At 45.3% G+C, this 25,316-nt stretch overlaps 3 protein-coding genes across 3 annotated transcripts; 1 reads left to right on the top strand and 2 right to left on the bottom strand.

The window, feature by feature from the left end:
- Positions 1-321: 321 nt before the first annotated feature.
- Positions 322-1,315, bottom strand: LOC125551166 (uncharacterized). Its single transcript, XM_048714325.2, has 2 exons — positions 965-1,315; positions 322-876 (listed from the first exon to the last, which is right to left on the bottom strand). Exons 1-2 carry the CDS (start codon positions 1,190-1,192, stop codon positions 544-546), a joined length of 561 nt encoding a protein of 186 aa, XP_048570282.1. The 5' UTR covers positions 1,193-1,315; the 3' UTR covers positions 322-543.
- On the top strand, positions 1,310-5,418 carry LOC125551165 (Protein prenylyltransferase superfamily protein). The gene is made up of 11 exons (XM_048714323.2): positions 1,310-1,684; positions 2,032-2,151; positions 2,251-2,526; positions 3,030-3,140; positions 3,257-3,347; positions 3,503-3,571; positions 3,728-3,805; positions 4,404-4,487; positions 4,658-4,708; positions 4,797-5,012; positions 5,130-5,418. Exons 2-11 carry the CDS (start codon positions 2,060-2,062, stop codon positions 5,247-5,249), a joined length of 1,188 nt encoding a protein of 395 aa, XP_048570280.1. The 5' UTR covers positions 1,310-1,684; positions 2,032-2,059; the 3' UTR covers positions 5,250-5,418.
- A 1,106-nt stretch (positions 5,419-6,524) lies between these two features.
- LOC125551164 (protein OCTOPUS-like) lies at positions 6,525-8,862 on the bottom strand. Its single transcript, XM_048714322.2, has one exon. It carries the CDS (start codon positions 8,528-8,530, stop codon positions 7,031-7,033), a length of 1,500 nt encoding a protein of 499 aa, XP_048570279.1. The 5' UTR covers positions 8,531-8,862; the 3' UTR covers positions 6,525-7,030.
- Between the last annotated feature and the right edge of the window lie 16,454 nt (positions 8,863-25,316).

Raw genomic sequence — 25,316 nt, 5'->3', positions numbered from 1 at the left:
CAATTGCAGCTTTCTTTCATATAACATGTAAACGAACAAATGTTAGACAACGACCACTTATTTAATATATGAATCGTGCTTTTGGATGCACTTCAAGGTCCCGAGTTCTAGTTTCACGTAAGACCCTGAACCCTGTACGCAGTGCAAATCCTTGTGTTTTTGTCCACCTCTCGCTATCAACACCCGGGCTATAGTTCAGGGCAACAGGCTTTGGGGAAGAATTCCAGATAACAGGCTTTGGGGAAGAATTTCAGATTGTGTGGAGGGCGAGGAGGCGCCGCCGGTTTGGCACGGTGTCCAGCGAGGTAGCAGGAGCTGTGGTAGACATGGAGAATGATAGTTCTGATTACCAAAGTCGAGTTGCATAATACACATCATACATCGTACTGCTCTGAATCAATGTTACATATACAGGCCGAACTGATAAGAGAGGAGTAGGCGCCCGTTCAGAACATATCTCCTTTATACTTGATGTCTGATGGCAAGGTACTCTTCATCAGAATACAGAACAGAGTAGCGGAGTAGGAGCAGGCAGAGGCATCATCACAAGTTGCTCCTGTGAGTAGTGGCCGCTGGCTTGGGTGGTGGCGACTTCTTCATGTTACCGAAGAGGGAGTGCCTGCCCTCGGCGACGACGTTGCCGGTGCCGGCGTTGGTGAAGAGCACGTGTGTGCCGGAGTAGGCGCCCTTGTGTCCGAGTGCCCTTGCCGTTATGCTCAGCCGGTCCCCCGGGCGGGCCTGGGAGAGATCCGGGAAGGCGACGGACATGTCGACGGAGACCTTGAGGTTTTGGCCCTCGGAGATGGAGGCGGCGGAGCCGATCTCGTCGACCAGGGCCACGACGGCGCCGGCGGCGAGGCAGCCGGTGGTGGAGTCCTGCGTGCGTGCGTGTTTAGCTCAGCCAGGAGGGATCAAGACAGACAGGTGAAAGTGAAATCGATCAAGGAAGAAGCGAGTGACGTACGGTGAGGCTCGGGGGGACGGTGTAGGAGCAGTGGATGAAGCCCGGGTGGAGGCGGAGGACGCGGATCCCGCGCAGCGCGAATCCCTCGAAGAAGCTCGGCGACAGATGAGTAGTGGACTGTGATAGGGATGCGGATGCGGCGGAGGAGAGCGCGTCCACCCGCGCGTGCTCGTCGGCGCTGACGCTCAGGACGTCCCGAGCACGAGCTAACTCGGGGGAGTCGGCCATGGCCACCTGCTGCAGCTCTGCTGATGATTATCTCTCTCCCGTGGATTTGGGAATTTGTGACCGACTGACTCTGGTTGTTGGTGCCACGCGACCAAGGTCTCAGACCAGCCGCATCTACCAGTCGACTCAACCACACCAACAAAACAGAGAGAGAGAGAGAGAGAGAAAATCAGCCACCAAGTTGGGCCGGAAGAAAAGAGAAAAAAGCCCAGCAACACAGTCTCGACTCGTCGCACGACCGCGGTGGTCACCAGCCGTTGCGCACTGCCTCCCGTCCCCTGATTCTCCCCGCGACTGCTCCGCGCTCCGGCCGATCTCGCCGCCTAGCTCCGTGCCTCGCCGGCGACGCTGCCCGCCGAGCCCCTGCCCGGTGCCACCGCGCCCAGCCGGCAGCCAGCAGCCGCCCAGTCCGCACTCGGCAGTCAGCGTCCGGCAGCCGGCGTTGTGCAGCTGCAGCAGGCCAGCAGCCAGCCGCCCAGCCCGATTTTAAAGGTACGTTTGATGAGATTCCTCCCCGTTTCCGAATTTTTGTTTACTCATTATTCATTGCTCGTCGTGCTGCCACCTGCTCACGAATCTAGGCTTGCTGTGCTCCTTTGTAAATTACTAAATTGTACTGTATTACACTCCTGAAGTCTGTCCAGGAATGTTACTAGTCACTACTGGATTGTTTCAGTTTGGGTCCATATTTTGAATCCATGTGGCATCTTGAGCTGTGATTTCCAGGAATGCACCTACTTACTACTGAATTGTTTCAGTTTGGGTCAAACAATTGATACATTGTTCTCATTTTTTGAATCAATATAAATGTCATTGTCATATTGGTTTGAGGAGAGCAGAAAACAATAAGACCAAGAGAGACCGCGAATGGAATCGGAAGAAGCAGCAGCAGCAGCAGCGCAAGCGGAAGAGGATCTCCTCCGCGACTTTGAGCGAATCCTCCATGACGACCCCCTCATGTAAGGATCCAATCATTATTTATTTTTCTCTTTCAGATTTCTTCCCCTAGACCGCATTCCCTGGTCTCCAATTCATGGCGTGGTTTCATGGCATTGCAGAGACGAGGTCGGGTTCCTGCATCCCACACAGTTCCACTCGCTACTCGTAGACAGCACCAACAAATCCACATCCCAATACTTCTGGTGCGTCGACCACAAGCTTGCCATCTCCTCCAGCATCCTGCCCGACCTCTACCGCGCCGCTCGCCGCGCACACTCCAACGCGACACTCAATCCCTCGTCATCACCATCTGCATCCGATGCTGCCTTGATCATGACACACAGCAAGGCGCTGCTCATACTCTGCCCTGACTTGCTCACCGCATGGAACTCCAGGTAGTATAACTCTGGAAAATACACATGAGCTCCTGGGTGCTCCACACCCCTATATGAATATTAAATTAAAAAAATACCAGGAAAATTCAAAAAACACCTGGAATCTTGAGATATCAAAATTGGGTGCCCAATCTACTCCTGTGTGAAGTTTCGTGAAAAAAATACCAGGAAATGTATCCGTTGCGAAGGAAATACACTCCGACCTACGATCCATCGAAACAGTTCTTTTTCCTATACATAGGATTTTTTTTGTCTTTTTTACTGAGAATACCACGGATGCCATTTTACAGGAAACTTCACAAGGGAGTAGATTGGGTACCCAAGTTTGATATACCAAATTCTCAGTTTTTATTTTTTGAATTTTCCTGGTATTTTTTTGAACTTAATGTTCATATAGGGGGGTGGAGCACCCAGGTGCTCCAAATCCTCTTCCCTATTAGTAGTCTATATAATGCCAGCTACTTTCACACTCGCCTTATTGTAACAGCTATAGTCTTGTGCAGGAAGATGGTGCTGTCCACCAATTATAATCTCTCGCACCTCAAGGATGAGCTGCGATTGTGTGCCTTGATCCTCTCCTACTCGCCAAAGAATGAGAGTACCTGGAGCCATAGGTACACAAACCTACACTTTCCTTCCCTTTAAACTAACTCAACCCATCTTTCTGCTGCTGGAAATCCATGTTGATTTCACTTGTTTATACTAACATACACCTTAATGTCTACAACAGGAGATGGGTGATCAAAAATCTTGCACAACACCTTCAGGACATGCCGGAGCTTATAGACAAGGAATCTCTACTCGTAAAAGACATGGCAGAGGTCATAGCCCACAAATATTTGCTTGTTCAGAATTTTGACGTCCACTCTTCTCAATTAATGACATTTCATTTGCAGCTGGTTGCTAAATCACTTATACGCGATTAGCTATGTACAGTGTGCAACAACATGATAGGTTTACTTTACTCCATCTGCAGAAATCAAAGATGAACTACCGCGCGTGGAGGCATCGATGCTGGCTTATTCCTTACATGAAAACAAAACAGGTGAGGTTATAACTGATTAACATTCATTGTCCCGCATTCGTGATCTTGTATGGGGCTCCTGAACACTATCATAGCTTTAATCTTGGCCTTGACTGTTGCACTGTTGCAAGACTTTCTGCTCCCATCATCAGAGCATCTAATTTTTGTTTCTTGAAGGTGCTAGATGAGCTGAACAAGTCAAAAAAATGGGCTGAGTTGCATGTTGCTGACAACTGCTGCTTTCACTACCGCAGGGTTAGGCCCTTCCTTATTTCTTTAGCTTGCACTGTTGCCTATTGGTATTACTATTTCAAAGCTAATTTATATCTTACTCAATGTTATATCATATCAACCGCTTGTTTGTGCATCACTCTGCAAAGCTTTTCAATTACACCAAATTGTGCATTATTTAGGATTTGGATTTGTTCTCATACTCCAACATTCTGTATTGGCACTCATAGTCTCATACCCTGTTTTCTAACTGTTCTTTAGGACAGCATATGCATATTCAATGTGGATTAATGCAATCATACCGTATCTTTTCTTTGTTATAGTCCCCGCAGGGTTAGGCCCTTCCTTATTTCTGTAGCTTGAACTGTTGCCTGTTGGTATTACTATTTCAAAGCTATTTTATATCTTACTTGATGTTATGTCATATCAACCGCTTGTTTGTGCATCACTCTGCAAAGCTTTTCAATTACACCAAAATGTGCATTATTTTAGGATTTGGATTTGTTCTCACATTCCAATATTCTGTATAGGCACTCATACCCTGTTTTCTAACTATTCTTTAGGACAACATATGCATATTCAAGGGTTAATGCAAACATGCCGTATTATTTCTTTTTTGTAGTCCCTGCTGTTTGCATTACTAGATGGTGCAGCGAACAGAGAAGATTCCCTTATTTGCCAGTCAGAAGCTTATCTAATGTGGAAGGTATGGTGAATTTATCAAATGCTAATCACTTACATTGTTGTGTGCATTTAGTTATATATACACCAGTTACGAAGGCGAAAACAAGCCCATGTCCATCTCATTTTTATGTTAGAAGATTGGTTTGCCTAGGCCATGCTGCTAGAGAGACTTGATTGTATATGACCAAACAGGAGGAGCTGAGGTGGAATGAGACGCTCATCAGACGATACCAAGGGAGAGAGGTTTGTACCTGCGGTGAATCAAAGATGATATTATTGCCAGGGGTGTGACTGATTTGTGAAGATGATCTGTATTGAACTATTGATGCAGTCGTTGTGGAACCATCGTCGGTTCCTCTCACAGTGGTGGGTACAACACTTGCTCAGCTGTGAGGAAACCAGCCCGTCAAACGAATCCCTTGCAGAACTCTTCCTATCCCAAGAGATACACCTCCTGTCAGACTGCCTGAGTGCTCCCAGCGATGAGTTTGGCGAAATGTGCGTCCAGGCGGAGCTTGCAGCGCTCTACATTCTGTGGATATCTAAGGCAACCTCTTCTTTCACAAACCCAAGTTGAATTGCGATGCATATGTTAATTATGGTGTGGCGTTTGGCTGAAGAAGAAAAGCTAACTAGTGGTGTGATATGTTTTTGCTGAATGTAGCAAGATGCAGCGGTGAAAGGGAAGGTGGAAGAGATATTGCAGTCGACGGGAAGCCTGAAGGAGGTGCTGGCAAGGGCCTGCCCGGAGAAGAGCAGACTGTGGACCCATTTGCTTCACTGATGAGTGCTGACCTGCAGATGCTGCTGTGTTGTGCGTTTCTTTCTTTTACAGTTGCTGTATTATTTGTCAGTGTTAGATCATTGAGCTCTGCGGCTCTGGAAACTCGTGCCTATACATTACAGATAAAGTAGCAATAAATAGTTAGAACAGAAACATAATTTCGTTTTCATGGTGGGGGTACTTAATTTGTTCCTGTGGGATTCTTGCCGTTGTGTTGTTAGTGTAAAAGCTTTAGGATATTGATGTTCTTAGAGCATTACTAGTAGAGCCCTCAAACCCTCAAATCCCTAAAAATAACTGCTTTTTTACAGTTTTCGTCGAAAAAAAGCCGTAGACTAGAACCCCTTAACACTCAAACCCTTAAATTTTTTTAAAGGTCCAACCCTCAAACCCTCTCCCAATCCTCAAAAGTAAGGGTTGGGGAGCAAAACCTACCCCAACCCTCATTTGGCGGTTATACTCGCGCGGGAGGGAAAAATCCTCCCAACTCCCGCGTCCACGCCCGCGACCGCCGCTGCTAGTCGCCCCCGTCGCCGGCGACCGCCCCGTCGACCTCTCGCGCGCAACGACAACGTCGTTCATGGGGAATATTCCGTTATAAGGATTGGGTTTGAGGGTTTTAATCTTTGCCCCTGTTTTTCAATCCGTAAAAGTGCACAAAAAGATCATTTTTGGACCTTTAAAACGCTGGTGAGCGTTTGAGGATTTGAGGGTTCTACTAGTAATGCTCTTAAGGTTGCTGCGCAGACATACTGAACCTTGTTTCGTATGCCATGGCCTGGAATCAAATTAACTTTCTGAGTAGTTAAGGCTGCTTCTGGTTAAGTGATCTTGTATATTTACCTTCGTTATGAATTTGAAACAGATACAGCTCCCCTCCAACTGCAAATAGACACCCCAGATATACTTTTGCATTTAACTTAGCACCAGTGCTAGTGGAATAAGGACCACAATCCATTCAACTTAGATTCGGTATGGTGCCTGGGGTTATGATAATCCCCTTACGGCTGAGCAGAATTTAGATGCTGGGTATTCGGCTTTGGGGCTTCTTTTCTTAATGAAGGCATCAAGCTGCTATTTACATATTGCTTCATTCTGAAACATAAGAAAGGAAATGCGATAGGACATCCTTAGATGACATGACGATGATCTGATTTACCCAGCAGAGTAATATGATTTTTACAATAACCTGAAAATAGCAACCTCTGTAGCCTTTCAAAAACATAAGCACGGCTTAAGAAATGAAGAACGTGAAGACGGATTAGAATTCAAGTGAGCAGCAAAAGATACCCATAGATTTAGGATTTCTGGTGGAAGAAACGGCACACAACACAATGAGCAAAAGAGGAAGAAAACCTGGCATGCTGCTATGCTGTGACAACGACCCTGCAATTTTCTTGCTGTCAATATCAAACAAGATCCAAAACATCTTGCAACACCGACCAGCTTACCGGCATTCGATTCCATAGCCCTTACATCATGTTATTGCTATTGCCAGAATGCTAACTTGAATTCAATTGACAAAAGCAAACATACATATGGCATATCTTATACAAGGGTGTAAAGTTAAATGCTATACTCCACTCCCAAGCCCAGTAGGAAATAAAACTAAGTAAGGTATATAATCCAACACCATCACCACTTCACTTGACGACCTTTTTTCTGATCTGAGCCTATAAAAAGTTGATTCTGATGATGCTAGCTACCATAGATATGCACATTGTAGCCAAGGCACATAAGATGGTGGAGAAGAACATAAACCTGCCTTCATCACTGCTAGATCAGTACATCCCGAGCGAGCTACGAGGCAAAGAATTGGATGAACGAGCAGGCCTTCCTTTCCCGGGCATCCCATTCTGATTTCGCCGGCTGAATTGGGCACCTCCGATTGGATAAGGGATCGCGCCATTATCGACCGTGCAAGGCGTGTACCTTGCACTGAAATTCCTCTCGAGTAAAACCTCATCCTTTCTCATCCTCCCTAAGCCATTAACATGCATTTCCACATTGCTCCTCCTCCCGCTCATGCCGCCCATTGCTGCACCACTATTACCGAAGGAGCTCCTCGCGCTTACGCTGCTGTTGCACCTGAGCATCTGCCCATTGTATCCCCTTGCGCGGAGCTCGGGCCACTTCTCCGAGAATGATCTGTTGGCCAAACTGGCAGCTTCAGATTCCTTGGTGCTGCTCTTCTTATGTATGAGACCAAAGATGTTCCACCCCTTGATCCACTTCTTAGACTTCTTGGCCGGCAGAGGGATGCCATCCCGGAATGCCGCCAGATCAATGCTCCCTGACATATCATCATCCCGGAGAGAATAAGAATTCGGTCCCTGCTCCCACTGCTGATGATGGTCAAGAACACTCTGACTCTGAGCGTGGTGGTACTGATAGAACTCGGCACCAATGGCCGGTGAAACCCGGGCATTGGCATTGGCAGTGGCACCGGCCATCATCCTGGGCAGGTCACTGGCATCAGAGAATGACTTGCGGCTGGAGAAGGAGGAGCGGTCCACGCTCCGGCGCCTCCTGCTGGAGCTGGAGGAGTCCAAGTAGTAGTCCCTTGTCTGGGCGCAGCCGCCGGGCTCAGTGTCCTCGTCTTCCTCCACGGGGATTTGGCCATCAGAGCGTGGGACGGGCGCATCCTCGACCAGGGACAGCATCGGGGGAACGCGCAACCGTACGCCGTGGTAGCCGTCACAAGAAGCTCGGGGCTCATCCACCGAGATGCGGCCGGCGTCCATCGAGAGAAGGGTGTCCACATCGATGGAGCGCCGGCCGAGCGCGTCGACGGCGACCTCGGAGCGCGTGTCGCGGAAGCTGCGGTGGCGGAGATTCTCGTGCGGCATGGCGGCCCTGCTGGCGATGGGCCCCTGCTCCTGCTTCTTGAGCTTGCTCTTGCGGCGCCATTCCTGCCATTTCTTGCCCAACCCCCCGAATGTGCCGGCGGTCTTCTTGGAGGAGGACTCTTGGTGGATGTGGTCTTTCATCGGCCTGCCCGCCGCTGTTGGCGGAAGATGTTCCTCCTCCCCCGGGAGGTAGGTTGTCTCTTGGTGGAAGAGGGCGGCGGCGCCGCGGGCGTCGCAGGAGCGGCGCTGCGGCTCGAAGTAGGCGGCGGCGGAGCGGGCGTAGGAGAAGGACTTGCAGCGGCGGAGCTCCGCCGAGTCGGCGGGGTCGCTGGGGTGGAGGCCGGCGAGCCGCTCGCGGAGGCAGGCGGAGCAGAAGCCGGTGACGGCGATGCCCGGGTGGAGGCCGCAGATGGAGGGCACCGGCTGATCCATCCCCACTCACGCACTGCTCACTCACTTCACTCGTCTGTCTATATCTATCAAGGGAGAGGGCAAGGAGGCAGCACCATTGGCGAACTGAATTCCTACTTAAGAAGACGGGCTGATGTTCTTGTCTGAAGAGAAGAGAAGAGAAGAAAGAAACTTGTGATGTTGTGATGTGGGAGAAAGACAAGATGAGGAGTGGAATGGAAGACTCTTGTGTTGTATTCTTGTATCTATTGTGTTCTCTACTGCTGTTTGAGCCCTCAGCTCAGCTGGGAGAGGGGATGAGCTGAGCAGGCAAAAGAGACAGACCTCATCAGGCAGAGGCAGTGATGGCGACCTCTTTACCTTCCTTTTCTTTTTCACTTTTCCTTTCTTGCCCCTGTCCCTCTTCTCCCTCTTTTGCTTTACCCTTTCCCCCATCTTGGACTCTTGTTGCACATTCCAGAACAACTCACATTTGTTTGTTTCCATTCTTCATTTGCTTTAACATTTCACTTCATGCATTCCCACATCTGTGTCTAGTTCCATTTTGGCCAGACAAACAAATCCCAAGGGCAGGGTAACAAAACATGCATGCCAACACCTCTAATTACAAGTGACCAGTGAATGGATGATAAACACAAGAGCAGTAGTAGGAGTAGGTGAAATTGATGCATCGGCATAGCAAATAATTAGCTGGATGGACCAGGATATGAGCATAATCATAATATTCCCAAGAATGCAGTGCATCATGAATGATAATTTCCACCAATGCATGCATGCACGCACGCTAACTTTCTCTTATGATCGATCGGTCGACCGACCTGCTGCCGCTTGTGCTTGTGCTTTGCCTTGGATTATACTACCTACCAGCTTCTGCTAGCTAATGCTCATGTCCACCTTGCTATTCAGCACCATCATTGTGCATAAGCTTGCACAGGATGCATGGTCTGGACTCGACTGGATGGGGCCTTCAATTAGTTTCAATCTGAAAGTAACAGCGCCACAATTAGCACAAGGATCTTGTCAGACTTGTACATTCATGCTCGCTCATGACAGGAATTCCATACCAATATTTTACATCAAACATCATTTGTTTTAGGCAGTAACAACGACTTATCTATTAATTACTACTCTCTATGTAAATAAATATAAGGCGTTTAGATCATTAAGCACAATCTGGCCACAGAAGAATCCAAGTTGAAACACAGAAAGCAGCACGTACGAGAGTGAAACATTTAATAACTATAATAGACAGTCTAACGCATTGCATATGATGGATATGCTCCTGATTGTTATTCTAATATAATCCTCCAACGGTCATGCGCGCCCGGGGTTAATTAACAAGTACTAGGAGCTAAACTAGCGCCCGGTCTCTCCTCAGCTGAACGTTACCGCATTAGTTGACAAATTCTAAGCCGGAGCAGGGATTAGCACTTGTAATTCTAAGCTGAGAGCATGTGCCCTAAATTCAATTAGGAGCGCACGTCCACTCCCTATGCATCATGATTTCTGCGTGCACGCATGGGAGGAAAGGTAACCAATAGCTACTCTACAGAGTCGATTTATTAGACAAATAAATCGTCATAATTGTCAATATAATGATTAATACACAGAATGGCACTCTAGCAGAATCGGCATATGTGTCACTATTGTCAAAATTATGGAGCTCGCTCCAAAAGCAACCTCGTAGCCTCCAAGTATGAAGGGTGTGGAGGCCTCATTTAGAGCTTGCTCCAAACCCAATTGTCAGCGCGCGAGGGAAGTTTCATCTTCTTCCTCCTCGCGCGCATGGATCGGGTTTTGAAGCTCCCTGCTGAAAGGATGTGAATGTCGTCTAGATTGGGGGCTTGAACAAATGCGAAATAAAATTAGCGTTTAATTTGTCAAGCACAAAATCTAAGTATACTAGGCTCAACTATGTGCACCAACAACTTATGCTATGTAAGATAAACAACTAAGTGATATCAAGATATATAACTTCAAGCGCGAAGGCTATCACAAAGTAAGCGCATAAGTAAAGAGCTCGGGTAAAAGATAACCAAGACGCGAGGAGACGACAATGTATCCCCAAGTTCACACCCTTGCGGATGTTAATCTTCATTAAAGCGGTGTGGAGGCACAATGCTCCCCAAAAATGCCACTAGAGCCACCGTATTCTCCTCACGTCCTTGCACAATGCAGGGCGCCTGACTCCACTAAGAGACCCTTGAGGGCAGTCACCGAACCCGTACAAATGACGACCCTTGGGGGCGATCACCGAACCCGTGCAAATTGCTTGGGGTAATCTCCATAGCTTAATTAGAGACCCCGAAGCTTGCACGAAGATTTACACCACAATGATTGAGCTTCGCGACATCACCAACCGTCTAGGGCGCCCAAGCACCAAAGAGGCACATGCTCTAGGGCGCCCAAACACCCAAAAGTAATAAGCTTCTCAACTTTCACTTCCACGTATCACCATGAATAACTCAAACCGATGCAACTAATGCAATGGAAAGAACGCACAAAGCGCTCGGGTCCCTTACTCTCAAATCCCACCAAAACAACTAAAGATATGGAGGAATATGAGAGGAAGAACAAGGAGAACAGAAAAGAACTCCAAGATCTAGATCCACAAGGTTCCCCTCGCTAAGAGGTGAGATGGATTTGTGGAGAATATAGATCTAGATCCCCTCTCTCTTTTCTCTCAAAAAGATGCAAGAAATCATGGGAGGAATAGAGAGAAAGCAAACTCCAAGAGGTTAACAATGGTGGGCGAAAACTTTCTCAATGTCGTTCGGGTCAATGGGGAAGAAGGACCCCTTATATAGTGAGAAGATAAATCCAACCGTTATGTTCTAGAACAGCCTTAAGCGGTACTACCACTCAGGGGAGCGGTACTACCGCTAAGCATAGGATAGTCGTCGAGACCCACTAAGGACCAGCGTTGAACTGACGCGGTAGTACTGCCAGAGCGTCGCCTTAGATAAGCGGTACTACCGTGAATTAGCCGGTGGGTAACAGAGACTTCCAGGATAGTGCGCGTGGTACTCCAGGGGAAGTACCGCACAAGCGGTACTACCACTAGGAGCAAGTGGTACTACCGCGAATTCCTGAAGGGTAACCGAGAAATCCATGGTAGTGTGCGCGGTACTCCAGCCGAAGTACCACACAAGCGGCACTACTGCTAGGAGCAAGCGGTACTACCGCCAATTCTCTAAGGGTAACAGAGACCCTCCTGGTAGTAATCACGACATACCAGCGGATGTACCACACAAGTGGTACTACCGTGGTAGCCAACGACACTACCGCCAATTGCCATCAAGACGGCCAGAACAGAACAGACAAAACCAAAACCGCCACAGCTTCTGCAAACGAACTCTGGAATCTGCAAACTCAAGCTTGTTGGATAGATGACTACAAGCACTATCCAACAAATATTAAGAACTAGAAATGGAGAAAAGATGCCAATAGTATAAGGAAGAGAACCTTCCCCAAATATGAACCGGCAAAATCTCCAACACCGAAAATGCAAAGATGATGCATAAGAACTCTGTTTTCGATGAACTTGAGTTTGCCGAGAAGACAAACACAAACTTTAAAAATCCCATAGAGTAAAACCAAATAAGAACCAATAAATATGATGCCAAGGATGCAATGCTTTGAGCTCTCTATGAACGATACAATCAAGCTACTCACTCGAGAGCCCCCCTTGATAGTACGTCAATCAACCCTATAACCCAATCTCCCAACTAACACCATGAGACCGGTAAAATGGAAAACCTATCTAGGTCAAACTTTTCCTTGCGCACAATCCACTTCAGCTAGATGATGACAATCATGTCCGCCTCAAGTTGGAACACCTTTCTTGTTAGCACACGCTTGGTGAAGACTCGCAAGTTTCTCCCCCGTACTCCACTATGGGAGAACCACTCTTAGGCACATGTTCATAAGACCATTATCATCAAATTGTTGGAAAGCTTCATGCATATGATCTCTTCGTGATGCTCCTCTTGAAATTGCACACAACAACCTTGATGACCATCACCACTTGATGCCATCCTCTCTTGGGCTACATGAAATCTTCCTTTTGATGCAAGCCCATGGAAAGATACCTAACCCACATAGAAACACCAAACACATAGATCATGGGTTAGTTCACAAAGCGTAATGGACAATGCTTACCATACCATGAGATCACATGATACCACTTGGTACATATTCTATGCTCTGTATGTTGATCAACTTGAATCCACCCTTAGCACTTTGTCTTGATCGACCTTGTATCTGTCCTACTCTCTTCATTAAGATGATGTCTTGAAGGTAACATGAATGTTCACAATCTTCTTCTTCAAGACATGCTTGCAATAGGTTCAATGATACGTCTCGAACGTATCTATAATTTTTGATTGTTTCATGCTATTATATTATCAATCTTGGATGCTTTATATGCATTTTATGCTATTTTTATCATTTTTGGGAACTAACCTATTAACCCAGTGCCTAGTGCTAGTTGTTGTTTTTCTGCTTACTTTTGGTTTTCCAGAAAATCGGTACCAAACAGAGTCCAAACACTACGAAACTTTTCGATGATTTCTTTCTAGACATAAGAGACCCTAGAAGCTTAGGAAGGAGATCAGACGTGAAGTGAGGAGACGGCAAGGCAACATGGCGCGCCCTGTTACCTTGTGGGCCTCATGTGGCTCCGCCTGACCTATTTCCACTTCTATAAATTCTCAAATTTTGGGAGACCCCAGAGAGCCACCAGAAATACTTTTTCTGTCGCCGCAAGTTTCTGTTCTTCCGTGATACTATCTAGAGGCCTTTTCCAGTACTATGTCGGAATGGGGATCAACCACGGAGGACTTCTACATCATCCTTGCCGCCTTCTAATGATGTGTGAGTAGTTTAACATAGACCTACGGGTCCATAGTTACTAGCTAGATGCCTTCTTCTCTCTCTTTGATCTTCAATACAATGTTCTCCTCAATCTTCTTGGACTTATATCCGATGTAATATATTCTTTTGTGGTGTGTTTGTTGGGATCCGATGAATTGTCGGTTTATGATCGGATTTTTCATTGAAAGTAATTAAGTATTTTCTAAACTTTATTATGCATGACTGTTATATCTTTGTATTTCATTCTCTCCTATCTATCCATTTGGTTGGGCCAACTAGATTGATTTATCTTCAGTGGGAGCAATACTTTGTGATGGGTTCAATCTTGCGATGTCCTCACCCAGTGACAGAAGGGGTAGCGAGGCACGTATAGTGTTGTTGCCATTAAGGGTAAAACGACGGAGTTTATTCATATTGATTGGGTTTACTTTGTCTACATCATGTCATCTTGCTTAAAGCGTTACACTATTTGTCATGAACTTAATACCATAGATGCATGCTGGATACCAGTCGATTGGTGGAGTAGTAGTAGTAGATGCATGCAAGAGTCGGTCTACTTGTCATGGACGTGATGCCTATATACATGATCATTGCCATGAATACGTCATAACTATGTGCTTTTCTATGAGTTGCCCAACAGTAATTTGTTTACCCACCATATGCTATGTGTTCGAGAGAGAAGCCTCTAGTGAAAACTATGGCCCCGGGGCTACTTTTATCATATTATAAAAACCAAAAATACCTTGCTGCAATTTACTTATCTATCTATCACTATCATAATTAATCCTTGCAAGTAACGAGTTCAAGGGGATTGACAACCCTCTTGCCATCATTGGGTGCAAGTATTTGCTTTTGTGTGTGTAGGTACTGAAGACGGGAATTTGCTGGTTCTACTATTGGTTCAATTGTAGGGGAACACAGTATTTCAAAAAAATTCCTACGATCACGCAAGATCTATCTAGGAGATGCATATCAACGAGAGGGGAGAGTGTGTCCACGTACCCTCGTAGACCGAAAGCGGAAGCGTTAAGTAACATGGTTGATGTAGTTGAAGATCTTCGCGATCCAACCGATCACGTACCGAACGCACGGCACCTCCGCGATCTGCACACGTTTAGTTCGGTGACGTCCCTCGTACTCTTGATCCAGTTGAGGCCGAGGGAGAGTTTCGTCAGCACGGCGGCGTGATGACGGAGATGAAGTTACCGACGCAGGGCTTTGCCTAAGCACAACAACGGTATGGCCTAGGTGGAAATCTGTGGAGGGGGGACACCGCGCATGGCTAAGACAAATGTCAACTTGTGTGTCTATGGGGTGCCCCCTCCCCCGTATATAAAGGAGTAGAGGAGGGGAGGGTTGGCCCTCTCTATGGCGTGCCACAAGGGGGATTCCTACTCCTAGTAGGAGTAGGTTCCCCCCCTTCCCTAGTTGGAGTAGGAGAAGAAGGAAGAGGGAGAAGGAGAGAAGGAAAGGGGGCCGGCCCCTCCCTAATTCGGATTGGGCTTGGGGGGAGGGGGCTCCCCCCACTTGGCCACCTCCTTCTCTCTCCCACCATGGCCCATTAAGGCCCATTGACTCCCCGGGGGGTTCCGGTAACCCCCCGGTACTCTGGTAATTGCCTGAACTTATCCGAAACCATTCTGGTGTCCAAACATAGCCTTCCAATATATCAATCTTTATGTATCGACCATTTCGAGACTCCTCGTCATGTCCGTGATCACATCCGGGACTCCGAAATACCTTCGGTACATCAAAACACATAAACTCATAATACCGATCGTCATCAAACGTTAAGTGTGCGGACCCTACGGGTTCGAGAACTATGTAGACATGACCGAGACTCACTTCCAGTCAATAACCAATAGTGGAACCTGGATGCTCATATTGGTTCCTACATATTCTAAGAAGATATTTATCGGTCAAACGTCATAACAACATACGTTGTTCCCTTTGTCATCGGTATGTTACTTGCCCGAGATTCGATCGTCGGTATCATCATACCTAGTTCAATCTCGTTACTGGCAAGTCTCTTTACTCGTTCCATAATGCATCATCCTGTAACTAACTCCTTAGTCACATTGCTTGCAAGGCTTATAGTGATGTGCATTACCGAGAGGGCCCAGAGATACCTCTTAGACAATCAGAGTGAAAAATCCTAATCTCGATCTATGCCAACTCAACAAACACCATTGGAGACACCTGTAGAGCATCTTTATAGTCACCCAGTTACGTTGTGACGTTTGATAGCACACTAAGTGTTCCTCCGGTATTCGGGAGTTGCATAATCTCATAGTCATAGGAACAAGTCATAGTGCTAAGCTAACGGATGGGTCAAGTCAATCACATCATTCTCTAGTGATGTGATCCCTTTCATCAAATGACAACTCATGTCTATGGTTAGGAAACTTAACCATCTTTGATTAACGAGCTAGTCAATGTAGAGGCATACTAGTGACACTCTGTTTGTCTATGTATTCACACATGTACTAAGTTTCCAGTTAATACAATTCTAGCATGAATAATAAACATTTATCATGATATAAGGAAATATAAATAACAACTTTATTATTGCCTTTAGGGCATATTTCCTTCAATCTCCCACTTGCACTAGAGTCAATAATCTAGTTCACATCGCCATGTGATTTAACACCAATAGTTCACATCACCATGTGATTAGTTCACATCGCCATGTGACTAATACCCAAAGGGTTTTACTAGAGTCAATAATCTAGTTCACATCTCTATGTGATTAACACCCAAAGAGTACTAAGGTGTGATCATGTTTTGCTTGTGAGAGAAGCTTAGTCAATGGGCCTGTCACATTCAGAGCCGTATGTATTTTGCAAATTTCTATGTCTACAATAATCTACACGGAGCTACTATAGCTAATTGCTCCCACTTTCAATAGGTATCTAGATCGAGACTTAGAGTCATCTAGATCGGTGTGAAAAGCTTGCATTGATGTAACTCTTTATGATGAACTCTTTTATCACCTCCATAACCGAGAAATATTTCCTTAGTCCTCTAAGGATAATTTTGACCGCTGTCCAGTGATCTACTCCTAGATCACTATTGTAGTCCCTTGTCAAAATCATGCTAAGGTATACAATAGGTCTGGTACACAGCATATCATACTTTATAGAACCTATGACTGAGGCATAGGGAATGCCTTTTCATTCTCTTTCTATTTTCTGCCATGGTCAGGTTTTGAGTCTTTACTCAACTTCACAACTTGCAACACAGGCAAGAACTCCTTTGACTGTTCCATTTTGAACTACTTCCAAATACTTGTCAAGGTATGTACTTATTGAAAATTTATCAAGCATCTTGATCTATCTCTATAGATCTTGATGCCCAATATGTAAGCAGCTTCACCGAGGTATTTCTTTGAAAAACTCTTTTCAAACACTCCTTTATGCTTTCCAGAAAATTCTACATCATTTCTGATCAACAATATGTCATTCACATATACTTATTAGAAAGGCCGTAGTGCTCCCACTCACTTTCTTGTAAATACAGGCTTCACCAAAAGGCTGTATAAAACCATATGCTTTGATCACCTTACCAAAGCGTATATTCCAACTCCGAGATGCTTGCACCATTCCATAGATGGATCGCTGGAGCTTGCACACTTTGTTGGCACCTTTAGGATTGACAAAACCTTCTTGTTGCATCATATACAACTCTTCTTTAAGAAATCCATTAAGGAATGTAGTTTTGACATCCATTTGCCAAATTTCATAAAATATGGTAATTGCTAACACGATCTGGACAGACTTAAGCATCGTTACCAGTGAGAAAATCTTATCGTAGTCAACACCTTGAACTTGTCGAAAACCTTTTTGCGATAATTCGAGCTTTGTAGATAGTAACACTACTATCAGTGTCTGCCTTCCTCTTGAAGATCCATTTATTATCAATGGCTCGCCGATCATCGGGCAAGTCAATCAAAGTCCATACTTTGTTCTCATACATGGATTCCATCTCAGATTTCATGGCCTTAAGCCATCTCGCGGAATCTGGGCTCATCATCACTTCCTCATAGTTCGTAGGTTTGTCATGGTCTAGTAACATGACTTCCAGAACAGGATTATTGTACCACTATGGTGCGGAACGTACTCTGCTTGACCTACGAGGTTCAGTAGTAACTTGATCTGAAGTTTCATGATCATCATCATTAACTTCCTCACTAACTGGTGTAAGCATCACTGGAACTGATTTCTATGATGAACTACTTTCCAATTCGGGAGAAGGTACAATTACCTCATCAAGTTCTACTTTCCTCCCACTCACTTCTTTTGAGAAAAACTCCTTCTCTAGAAAGGATCCACTCTTAGCAACAAAGATCTTGCCTTCGGATCTGTGATAGAAGGTGTACCCAATAGTTTCTTTTGGGTATCATATGAAGACGCATTTCTCCAATTTGGGTTTGAGCTTATCAGGCTGAAACTTTTTCACATAAGCATCGCAACCCCAAACTTTAAGAAACGACAACTTAGGTTTCTTGCTAAACCACAGTTCATACGGTGTCATCTCAATGGATTTTTAGACGGGTGCCCTATTTAACGTGAATGCAGCTGTCTCTAATGCATAACCCCAAAACGATAGTGGTAAATCGGTAAGAGACATCATAGATCACACCATATCTAATAAAGTACGGTTATGACGTTCAGACACACTATTACGCTGTGGTGTTCTAGGTGGCGTGAGTTACGAAACTATTCGACATTGTTTCAACTGAAGGCCAAACTCTTAACTCAAATATTTCGTATCCGCGATCAGATTGTAGAAACTTTATTTTCTTGTTACGATGATTCTCCACTTCACTCTGAAATTCTTTGAACTTTTCAAATGTTTCAGACTTGTGTTTCATTAAGTAGATATACTCATATCTGCTCAAATCATCTGTGAAGGTCAGAAAATAACGATACCCGCCGCGAGCCTCAACACTCATCGGACCGCATACATCGGTATGTATTATTTCCAACAAGTCAGTGGCTCGCTCCATTGTTCCGAAGAACGGAGTCTTAGTCATCTTGCCCATGAGGCATGGTTCGCAAGCATCAAATGATTCATAATCAAGTGATTCCAAAAGTCCATCCGCATGGAGTTTCTTTATGCGCTTTACACCAATATGACCTAAACAACAGTACCACAAGTATGTTGCACTATCATTATCAACTTTGCATCTTTTGGCATCAATATTATGAATATGTGTATCACTACAATCGAGATTCAATAAACCATTTATATTAAGTGTATGACCAGAGAAGGTTTTATTCATGTGAATAGAACAATAATTATTCTTTGACTTAAATGAATAACTGTATTCCAATAAACATGATCCAATCATATTCATGCTCAATGCAAACACCAAATAACATTTATTTTAGGTTCAACACTAATCCCGAAGGTAAAAGGAGTGTGCGATGGTGATCTTATCAACCTTGGAATCATTTCCAACACACATCGTCACCTTTCCTTTAACTAGTCTCTGTTCATTTTGCAACTCATGTTTCGAGTTACTAATCTTAACAACTAAACCGGTATCAAATACCCTGGGGTTACTATGAACACTAGTAAAGTAAACATCAATAACATGTATATCAAATATACTTTTGTTCACTTTGCCATCCTTCTTATCCGCCAAGTATTTGGGGTAGTTCCGCCTCCAGTGATCATTCCCTTTGCAGTAGAAGCACTCAGTTTCAGGCTTAGGTCTAGCTTTGGGCTTCTTCAAGGGAGTGGCAACTTTCTTGCCATTCTTCTTGAAGTTCCCTTTCTTTCCCTTGCCCTTTTACTTGAAACTAGTGGTCTTGTCAACCATCAACACTTGATGATTTTTCTTGATTTCTACCTTCGCCAATTTCAGCATCGCGAAGAGCTTGGGAATCGTTTCCGTTATCCCTTGCATATTATAGTTCATCACGAAGTTCTAGTAACTTGGTGATAGTGACTAGAGAACTATGTCAATCACTATCTTATCTGGAAGATTAACTCCCACTTGATTCAAGCGATTGTAGTACTCAGACATTCTGAGCACATGCTCACCGATTGAGCTATTCTCCTCCATCTTGTTAGGCAAAATACTTGTCAGAGGTCTAATACCTCTCGACTCGGGCATGAGTCTGAAATACCAATTTCAGCTCTTGGAACATCTTATATGCTCTGTGGCTTTCAAAACATTTTTGAAGTCCCGGTTCTAAGCCGTAAAGCATGGTGCACTAAACTATCAAGTAGTCATCATACCGAGCTTGTCAAACGTTCATAACGTCTGCATCTACTCCTACAATAGGTCCATCACCCAGCGGTGCATCAAGGACATAATTCTTCTATGCAGCAATGAGGATAATCCTCAGATCACGGATCCAGTTCGCATCATTGCTAGTCTCATCTTTCAACTTATTTTTCTCTAGGAACATATAAAAAATAAACGGGGAGCTATAACGCGAGCTATTGATCTACAACATAATTTGCAAATACTATCAGGACTAAGTTCATGATAAATTAAACTTCAGTTAATCATATTACTTAAGAACTCCCACTTAGATAGATATCCCTCTAGTCATATAAATGATCACGTGATCCATATCAACTAAACCATGTCCGATCATCACGTGAGATGGAGTAGTTTTCAATGGTGAACATCACTATGTTGATCATATCTACTATATGATTCACGTTCGACCTTTCGGTCTCAGTGTTCCAAGGCCATATCTGCATATGCTAGGCTCGTCAAGTTTAACCCAAGTATTCCGTGTGCGCAAGACTGGCTTGCACCTGTTGTATGTGAACGTAGAGCTTATCACACCCGATCATCATGTGGTGTCTCGGCATGACGAACTGTCGCAACGGTGCATACTCAGGGAGAACACTTATACCTTGAAATTTAGTGAGGGATCATCTTATAATGCTACCGCCATACTAAGCAAAATAAGATGTATAAAGGATAAACATCACATGCAATCAATTAAGTGATATGATATGGCCATCATCATCCTGTGCCTTTGATCTCCATCTTCAAAGCACCGTCATGATCACCATCGTCACCGGCTTGACACCTTGATCTCCATCGTAGCATCGTTGTCGTCTCGCCAACTATTGCTTCTACGACTATCGCTACCGCTTAGTGATAAAGTAAAGCAATTACATGGCGATTGCATTTCATACAATAAAGCGACAACCATATGATTCCTGCCAATTGTCGATAACTGTGTTACAAAACATGATCATCTCATACAATAATTTATATAATCACGTCTTGACCATATCACATCACAACATGCCCTGCAAAAAGAAGTTAGACGTCCTCTACTTTGTTGTTGCAAGTTTTACGTGGCTGCTACGGGCTTCTAGCAAGAACCGTTCTTACCTACGCATAAAAAACCACAACGTAGTATTGTGATTGCTTTTTGATCTTTAGAAAGAACCCTGTTAATTGAAACCGATTCAACTAAAGTTGGAGAAATAGACACCCACTAGCCACCTGTGTGCGAAGCACGTCGGTAGAACCAGTCTTGCGTAAGCATACATGTAATGTCGGTCTGAGCCGCTTCATCCAACAATACCGCTGAATCAAGAATCAACTAGTGATGGCAAGCAATATGTATATACCCACGCCCACAACTCCTTTGTGTTCTACTCATGCATATAAAAAATACGCATAGACCTGGCTCGGATGCCATTGTTGGGGAATGCAGTATTAAAAAAAATCCTACGATCACGCAAGATCTATCTAGGAGATTCATAGCAATGAGAGGGGAGAGTGTGTCCACGTACCCTCGCTGACCGAAAGCGGAAGCGTTAAGTAACGCGGTTGATGTAGTTGGACATCTTCACGATCCAACCGATCAAGTACTGAACGCACGGCATGATCTACACACGTTCAGCTCGGTGACATCCCTCATACTCTTGATCCAGTTGAGGCCGAGGGAGAGTTTCGTCAGCACGACAGCGTGATGACGGTGATGTTGAAGTTACCGACGTAGGGCTTCGCCTGTGGAGGGGGCACCGCACACGGCTAAGACAACTGTCAACTTGTGTGTCTATGGGGTGCCCCTCCCCCGTATATAAAGGAGTGGAGGAGGGGAGGGCCGACCCTCTCTATGGCGCGCCCCAAGGGGGATTCCTACTCCTAGTAAGAGTAGGTTTCCCCCTTCCCTAGTTGGAGTAGGAGAAGAAGGAAGAGGGAGAAGGAGAGAAGGAAAGGGGGGCCTCCCCCTCCCCAATTCAGATTGGGCTTGGGAGGGGGCCCACTTGGCCGCCTCCTTCTCTCTCCCACCATGGCCCATTAAGGCCCATTGACTCCCTAAGGGGTTCCGGTAACCCCCTGACACTCTGGTAATTGCCCAAACTTATCCGAAACCATTCTGGTGTCCAAACATAGCCTTCCAATATATCAATCTTTATGTCTCGACCATTTCGAGAATCCTCGTCATGTCCGTGATCACATCCGGGACTCCGAACTACCTTCGGTACATCAAAACACATAAACTCATAATACCGACCGTTATCGAACGTTAAGCGTGCGGACCCTACGGGTTTGAGAACTATGTAGACATGACTGAGACTCACTTCCGGTCAATAACCAATAGTGGAACCTGGATGCTCATATTGGTTCCTACATATTCTACGAAGATCTTTATCGCTCAAACCGCATAACAACATACGTTGTTCCCTTTTTCATCGGTATGTTACTTGCCTGAGATTCGATCGTCGGTATCATCATACCTAGTTCAATCTCGTTATCGGCAAGTCTCTTTACTCGTTCTGTAATGCATCATCCCGTAACTAACTCATTAGTCACATTGCTTGCAAGGCTTATAGTGATGTGCATTGCCGAGAGGGGCCAGAGATACCTCTCCGACAATCGGAGTGACAAATCCTAATCTCGATCTATGTCAACTCAACAAACACCATCAAAGACACTTGTAGAGAATCTTTATAGTCACCCAGTTACGTTGCGACATTTGATAGCACACTAAGTGTTCCTCCGGTATTCGGGAGTTGCATAATCTCATAGTCATAGGAACATGTATATGTTATGGAGAAAGCAATAGCAATAAACTAAATGATCATAGTGCTAAGCTAACGGATGGGTCAAGTCAATCACATTATTCTCTAATGATGTGATCCCGTTCATCAAATTACAACTCATGTCTATGGTTAGGAAACTTAACCATCTTTGATTAACGAGCTAGTCAATGTAGAGGCATACTAGTGACACTCTGTTTGTCTATGTATTCACACATGTACTAAGTTTGCGGTTAATACAATTCTAGCATGAATAATAAACATTTATCATGATATAAGGAAATATAAATAACAACTTTATTATTGCCTCTAGGGCATATTTCCTTCATCGATAACCTTGGTTCTCACTGAGGAAAATATTTATCTCTATTGTACTGCTTCACCCGTCCTCTTCGGGGAAATCCCAATGCAGTTTACAAGTAGCACTCAACTCTCACATGAACAATATTTGGATAACTCCATGAATAATACCTTGGTCAACAAATAATCTTCTTCTTTAAACCTTGAAACCAACAAAATTCTTCAAGCATTGCCTATGGATAACCTTTCAAGTATAACCCAAGGCAACCATTAGTCCATAGGAATTTTCATTAATTACCAAAACCAAACATGGGGCATCATGCTCTTTCACCTGCGATATGTAAACACTCCACCACACAAAACAATCACTAGAGAGGTGGGGAGGTGATCAGTAACTACCCGCCATGTTATGGCCCGTCTCTCGTATTCCTGTGGCAGTTTTCATCAGATGGATGCCACACGTCATCATCTGATCAGTGTCCCCGACAATAAAAGCCTGATGGCGATGTGTGCCCATCCCTGAAACCCTAGCTGGCACCCCCCTCCTCATCGCCTCCTCCCCTAGCTATCTCCTCCTGATGGCTTGAAAGTGCACATGGTTTAGTTATAGCCTTTTCGAAGTAAGAGTATTGATCCCATAGGGAGCACAAGAATCATACTTTCGCCTCTTGTAAAGAACTATGTATTTTTGTGCCTGCAAACAATTGCAGACTGTCGGGACCACGATTCCAAGTCACATCGATCTAGCCGGTAACACCTCATATCACTTTGCGGCCTCACGCACGGTATTCCCACGGGTGTCGCCTTACCATGGCCCGGGACCGTTTGCGCCTTTTGGCTCACGTATATGATAGTGTCGCTAGCATCCATATGACAGAGAACCCAGGCCGACATGGCTAATCGTGAACCCAAAGCGGCACTAACCTATGGGGACATGCATACATGAATCACATCAAGCGTGTCGGTCAGCAACGTGTGAATCCGGGCTGTAGCACTGGGCTAACAGGACTCCGGGAACCCGGGCCGTAGCAGGCTAGGAAGGACTCCGGATGTCATCGCGTGACATTTCCCTGAAGGGACAGACAAAGGAACAAAGTGAAACACATGCCGGCCAGTCAAGTGTCCTGAGCAGTACTGCTGGGCTAACAGGACTCCGGTGAACTGGGCTGTAGCGGACTACTATGGCTCATGGAAGCACTAGACTACATTTCCCCATAAGAGAGGCTGCCAAGGATAAACAACTAGATTGTCGGATCCCACACATACCAAGCATTTCAATCATACACACAATATGCTCGATATGTGTAAATACAACATGGCATCACAACATAACTCTACAACTCAAGTATTTATTCATTAGGCTCCGAGGAGCGAGATATTACAAACATGGGTCTCATGACCCAACAATCATAGCATACAAATCAAGGCACAAGCGGAAGCTTAACATGTCTGAGTACAGACATCTACAAATGAAAAAGGCTAAGAAGCCTGACTATCTACCAGATCCTGCCGAGGGCACAAGATCGTAGCTGAGGTATCAAGCTAAACGTCGAAGTCCACGCGGAACTACTAGCAAGACTGAAGTCTCTCTGCAAAACATAAGTTAAGCAAACGTGAGTACAAAGGTACTCAGCAAGACTTACATCAGAACTAGCTACATATGCATCGGTATCAACAAGGGGGGGGGGTGGAGTTTGACTGCAGCAAGACAGTTTTGACTCAGTGGCTAACCTGAACTACGACTGCAAGCAACTCTTTTGAGGTGGCGCACACGAGTCCACAAGTTCACCATTCAATACACTACTATTGATCCGCTCTCGTCTACCTACGAGAACACCATCCATAACACTCATGCTTATCTTGCGCATTTTAGAGTATCCACTTTCACTTGTCTATGAACTGTTATAGGCAACCCAGAAGTCCATTACCGCGGACACGGCTATTCGAATAGATGATGTTAACCCTGCAGGGGTGTACTTCTTCACACACGCTCTCACCACTTACCGCCGTTTACACGACATGTACTCGGCAACCTTCAAGCGGAAGCCCAACGAGGGTGTCGGCCACGGCCTACCTAAACACTCAAGTCTCTAGTCCAGGTTTATCGCCTATCCAAGTTCCATCCGCAGGGAGTCTGGCCGAGGTTTCCACATACGGCCCCGGACGATGTGTACAGGGTTCCGAGACACCAAACGGGCGCCCGGCATGCCCGACCATGGTGTATCTACCGCATCATAGCCCACCCCTAGGGTCAGCGCTACGCACGGCCGCCAACACATATTCTATAAACACCAGAAACTAGTTGCAACTCCTGGACAGAGGACAAGGGTGATCAAGAAGCCGAGAGGGTCCATTGGTTTCGGGCCCAATGCGTGGTAGTAACTGTTTCATGGATCACAAACACAGAACTCAGTTCCTGAGGACGGTTTCAATGAGACAACCCACCATGTACTCCTACATGGCCTTTCACCGCTACCTTTACCAAATCGTGTTCACTCACTTAGCTCACACACAGTAGGACATGTTCACACACCTCCGATTCATCCCCGATGAATCAGACCTGACACAACTCTATGCAATAGCAGGCATGACAAACAAG

The sequence above is a fragment of the Triticum urartu genome, chromosome 4A (assembly GCF_056163025.1).
Source record: "Triticum urartu cultivar PI428250 chromosome 4A, HENAU_Tu73, whole genome shotgun sequence".
Classification (NCBI taxonomy): Eukaryota; Viridiplantae; Streptophyta; class Magnoliopsida; order Poales; family Poaceae; genus Triticum; species Triticum urartu.
The sequence above is the reverse complement of the archived record's forward strand: the minus strand, read 5'-3'. Positions and strand labels throughout refer to the sequence as shown.

Coding starts and splice junctions, on each gene's coding strand:
- LOC125551165 (XM_048714323.2), top strand. CDS start 2,060: ATGGAATCGGAAGAAGCAGCAGCAGCAGCAGCGCAAGCGGAAGAGGAT. Junction 3,572..3,727: donor CTTACATGAAAACAAAACAG/GTGAGGTTATAA, acceptor TGTTTCTTGAAG/GTGCTAGATGAGCTGAACAA. Junction 4,709..4,796: donor GACGATACCAAGGGAGAGAG/GTTTGTACCTGC, acceptor CTATTGATGCAG/TCGTTGTGGAACCATCGTCG.
- LOC125551164 (XM_048714322.2), bottom strand. CDS start 8,530: ATGGATCAGCCGGTGCCCTCCATCTGCGGCCTCCACCCGGGCATCGCC.
- LOC125551166 (XM_048714325.2), bottom strand. CDS start 1,192: ATGGCCGACTCCCCCGAGTTAGCTCGTGCTCGGGACGTCCTGAGCGTC. Junction 877..964: donor CCGTCCCCCCGAGCCTCACC/GTACGTCACTCG, acceptor GCACGCACGCAG/GACTCCACCACCGGCTGCCT.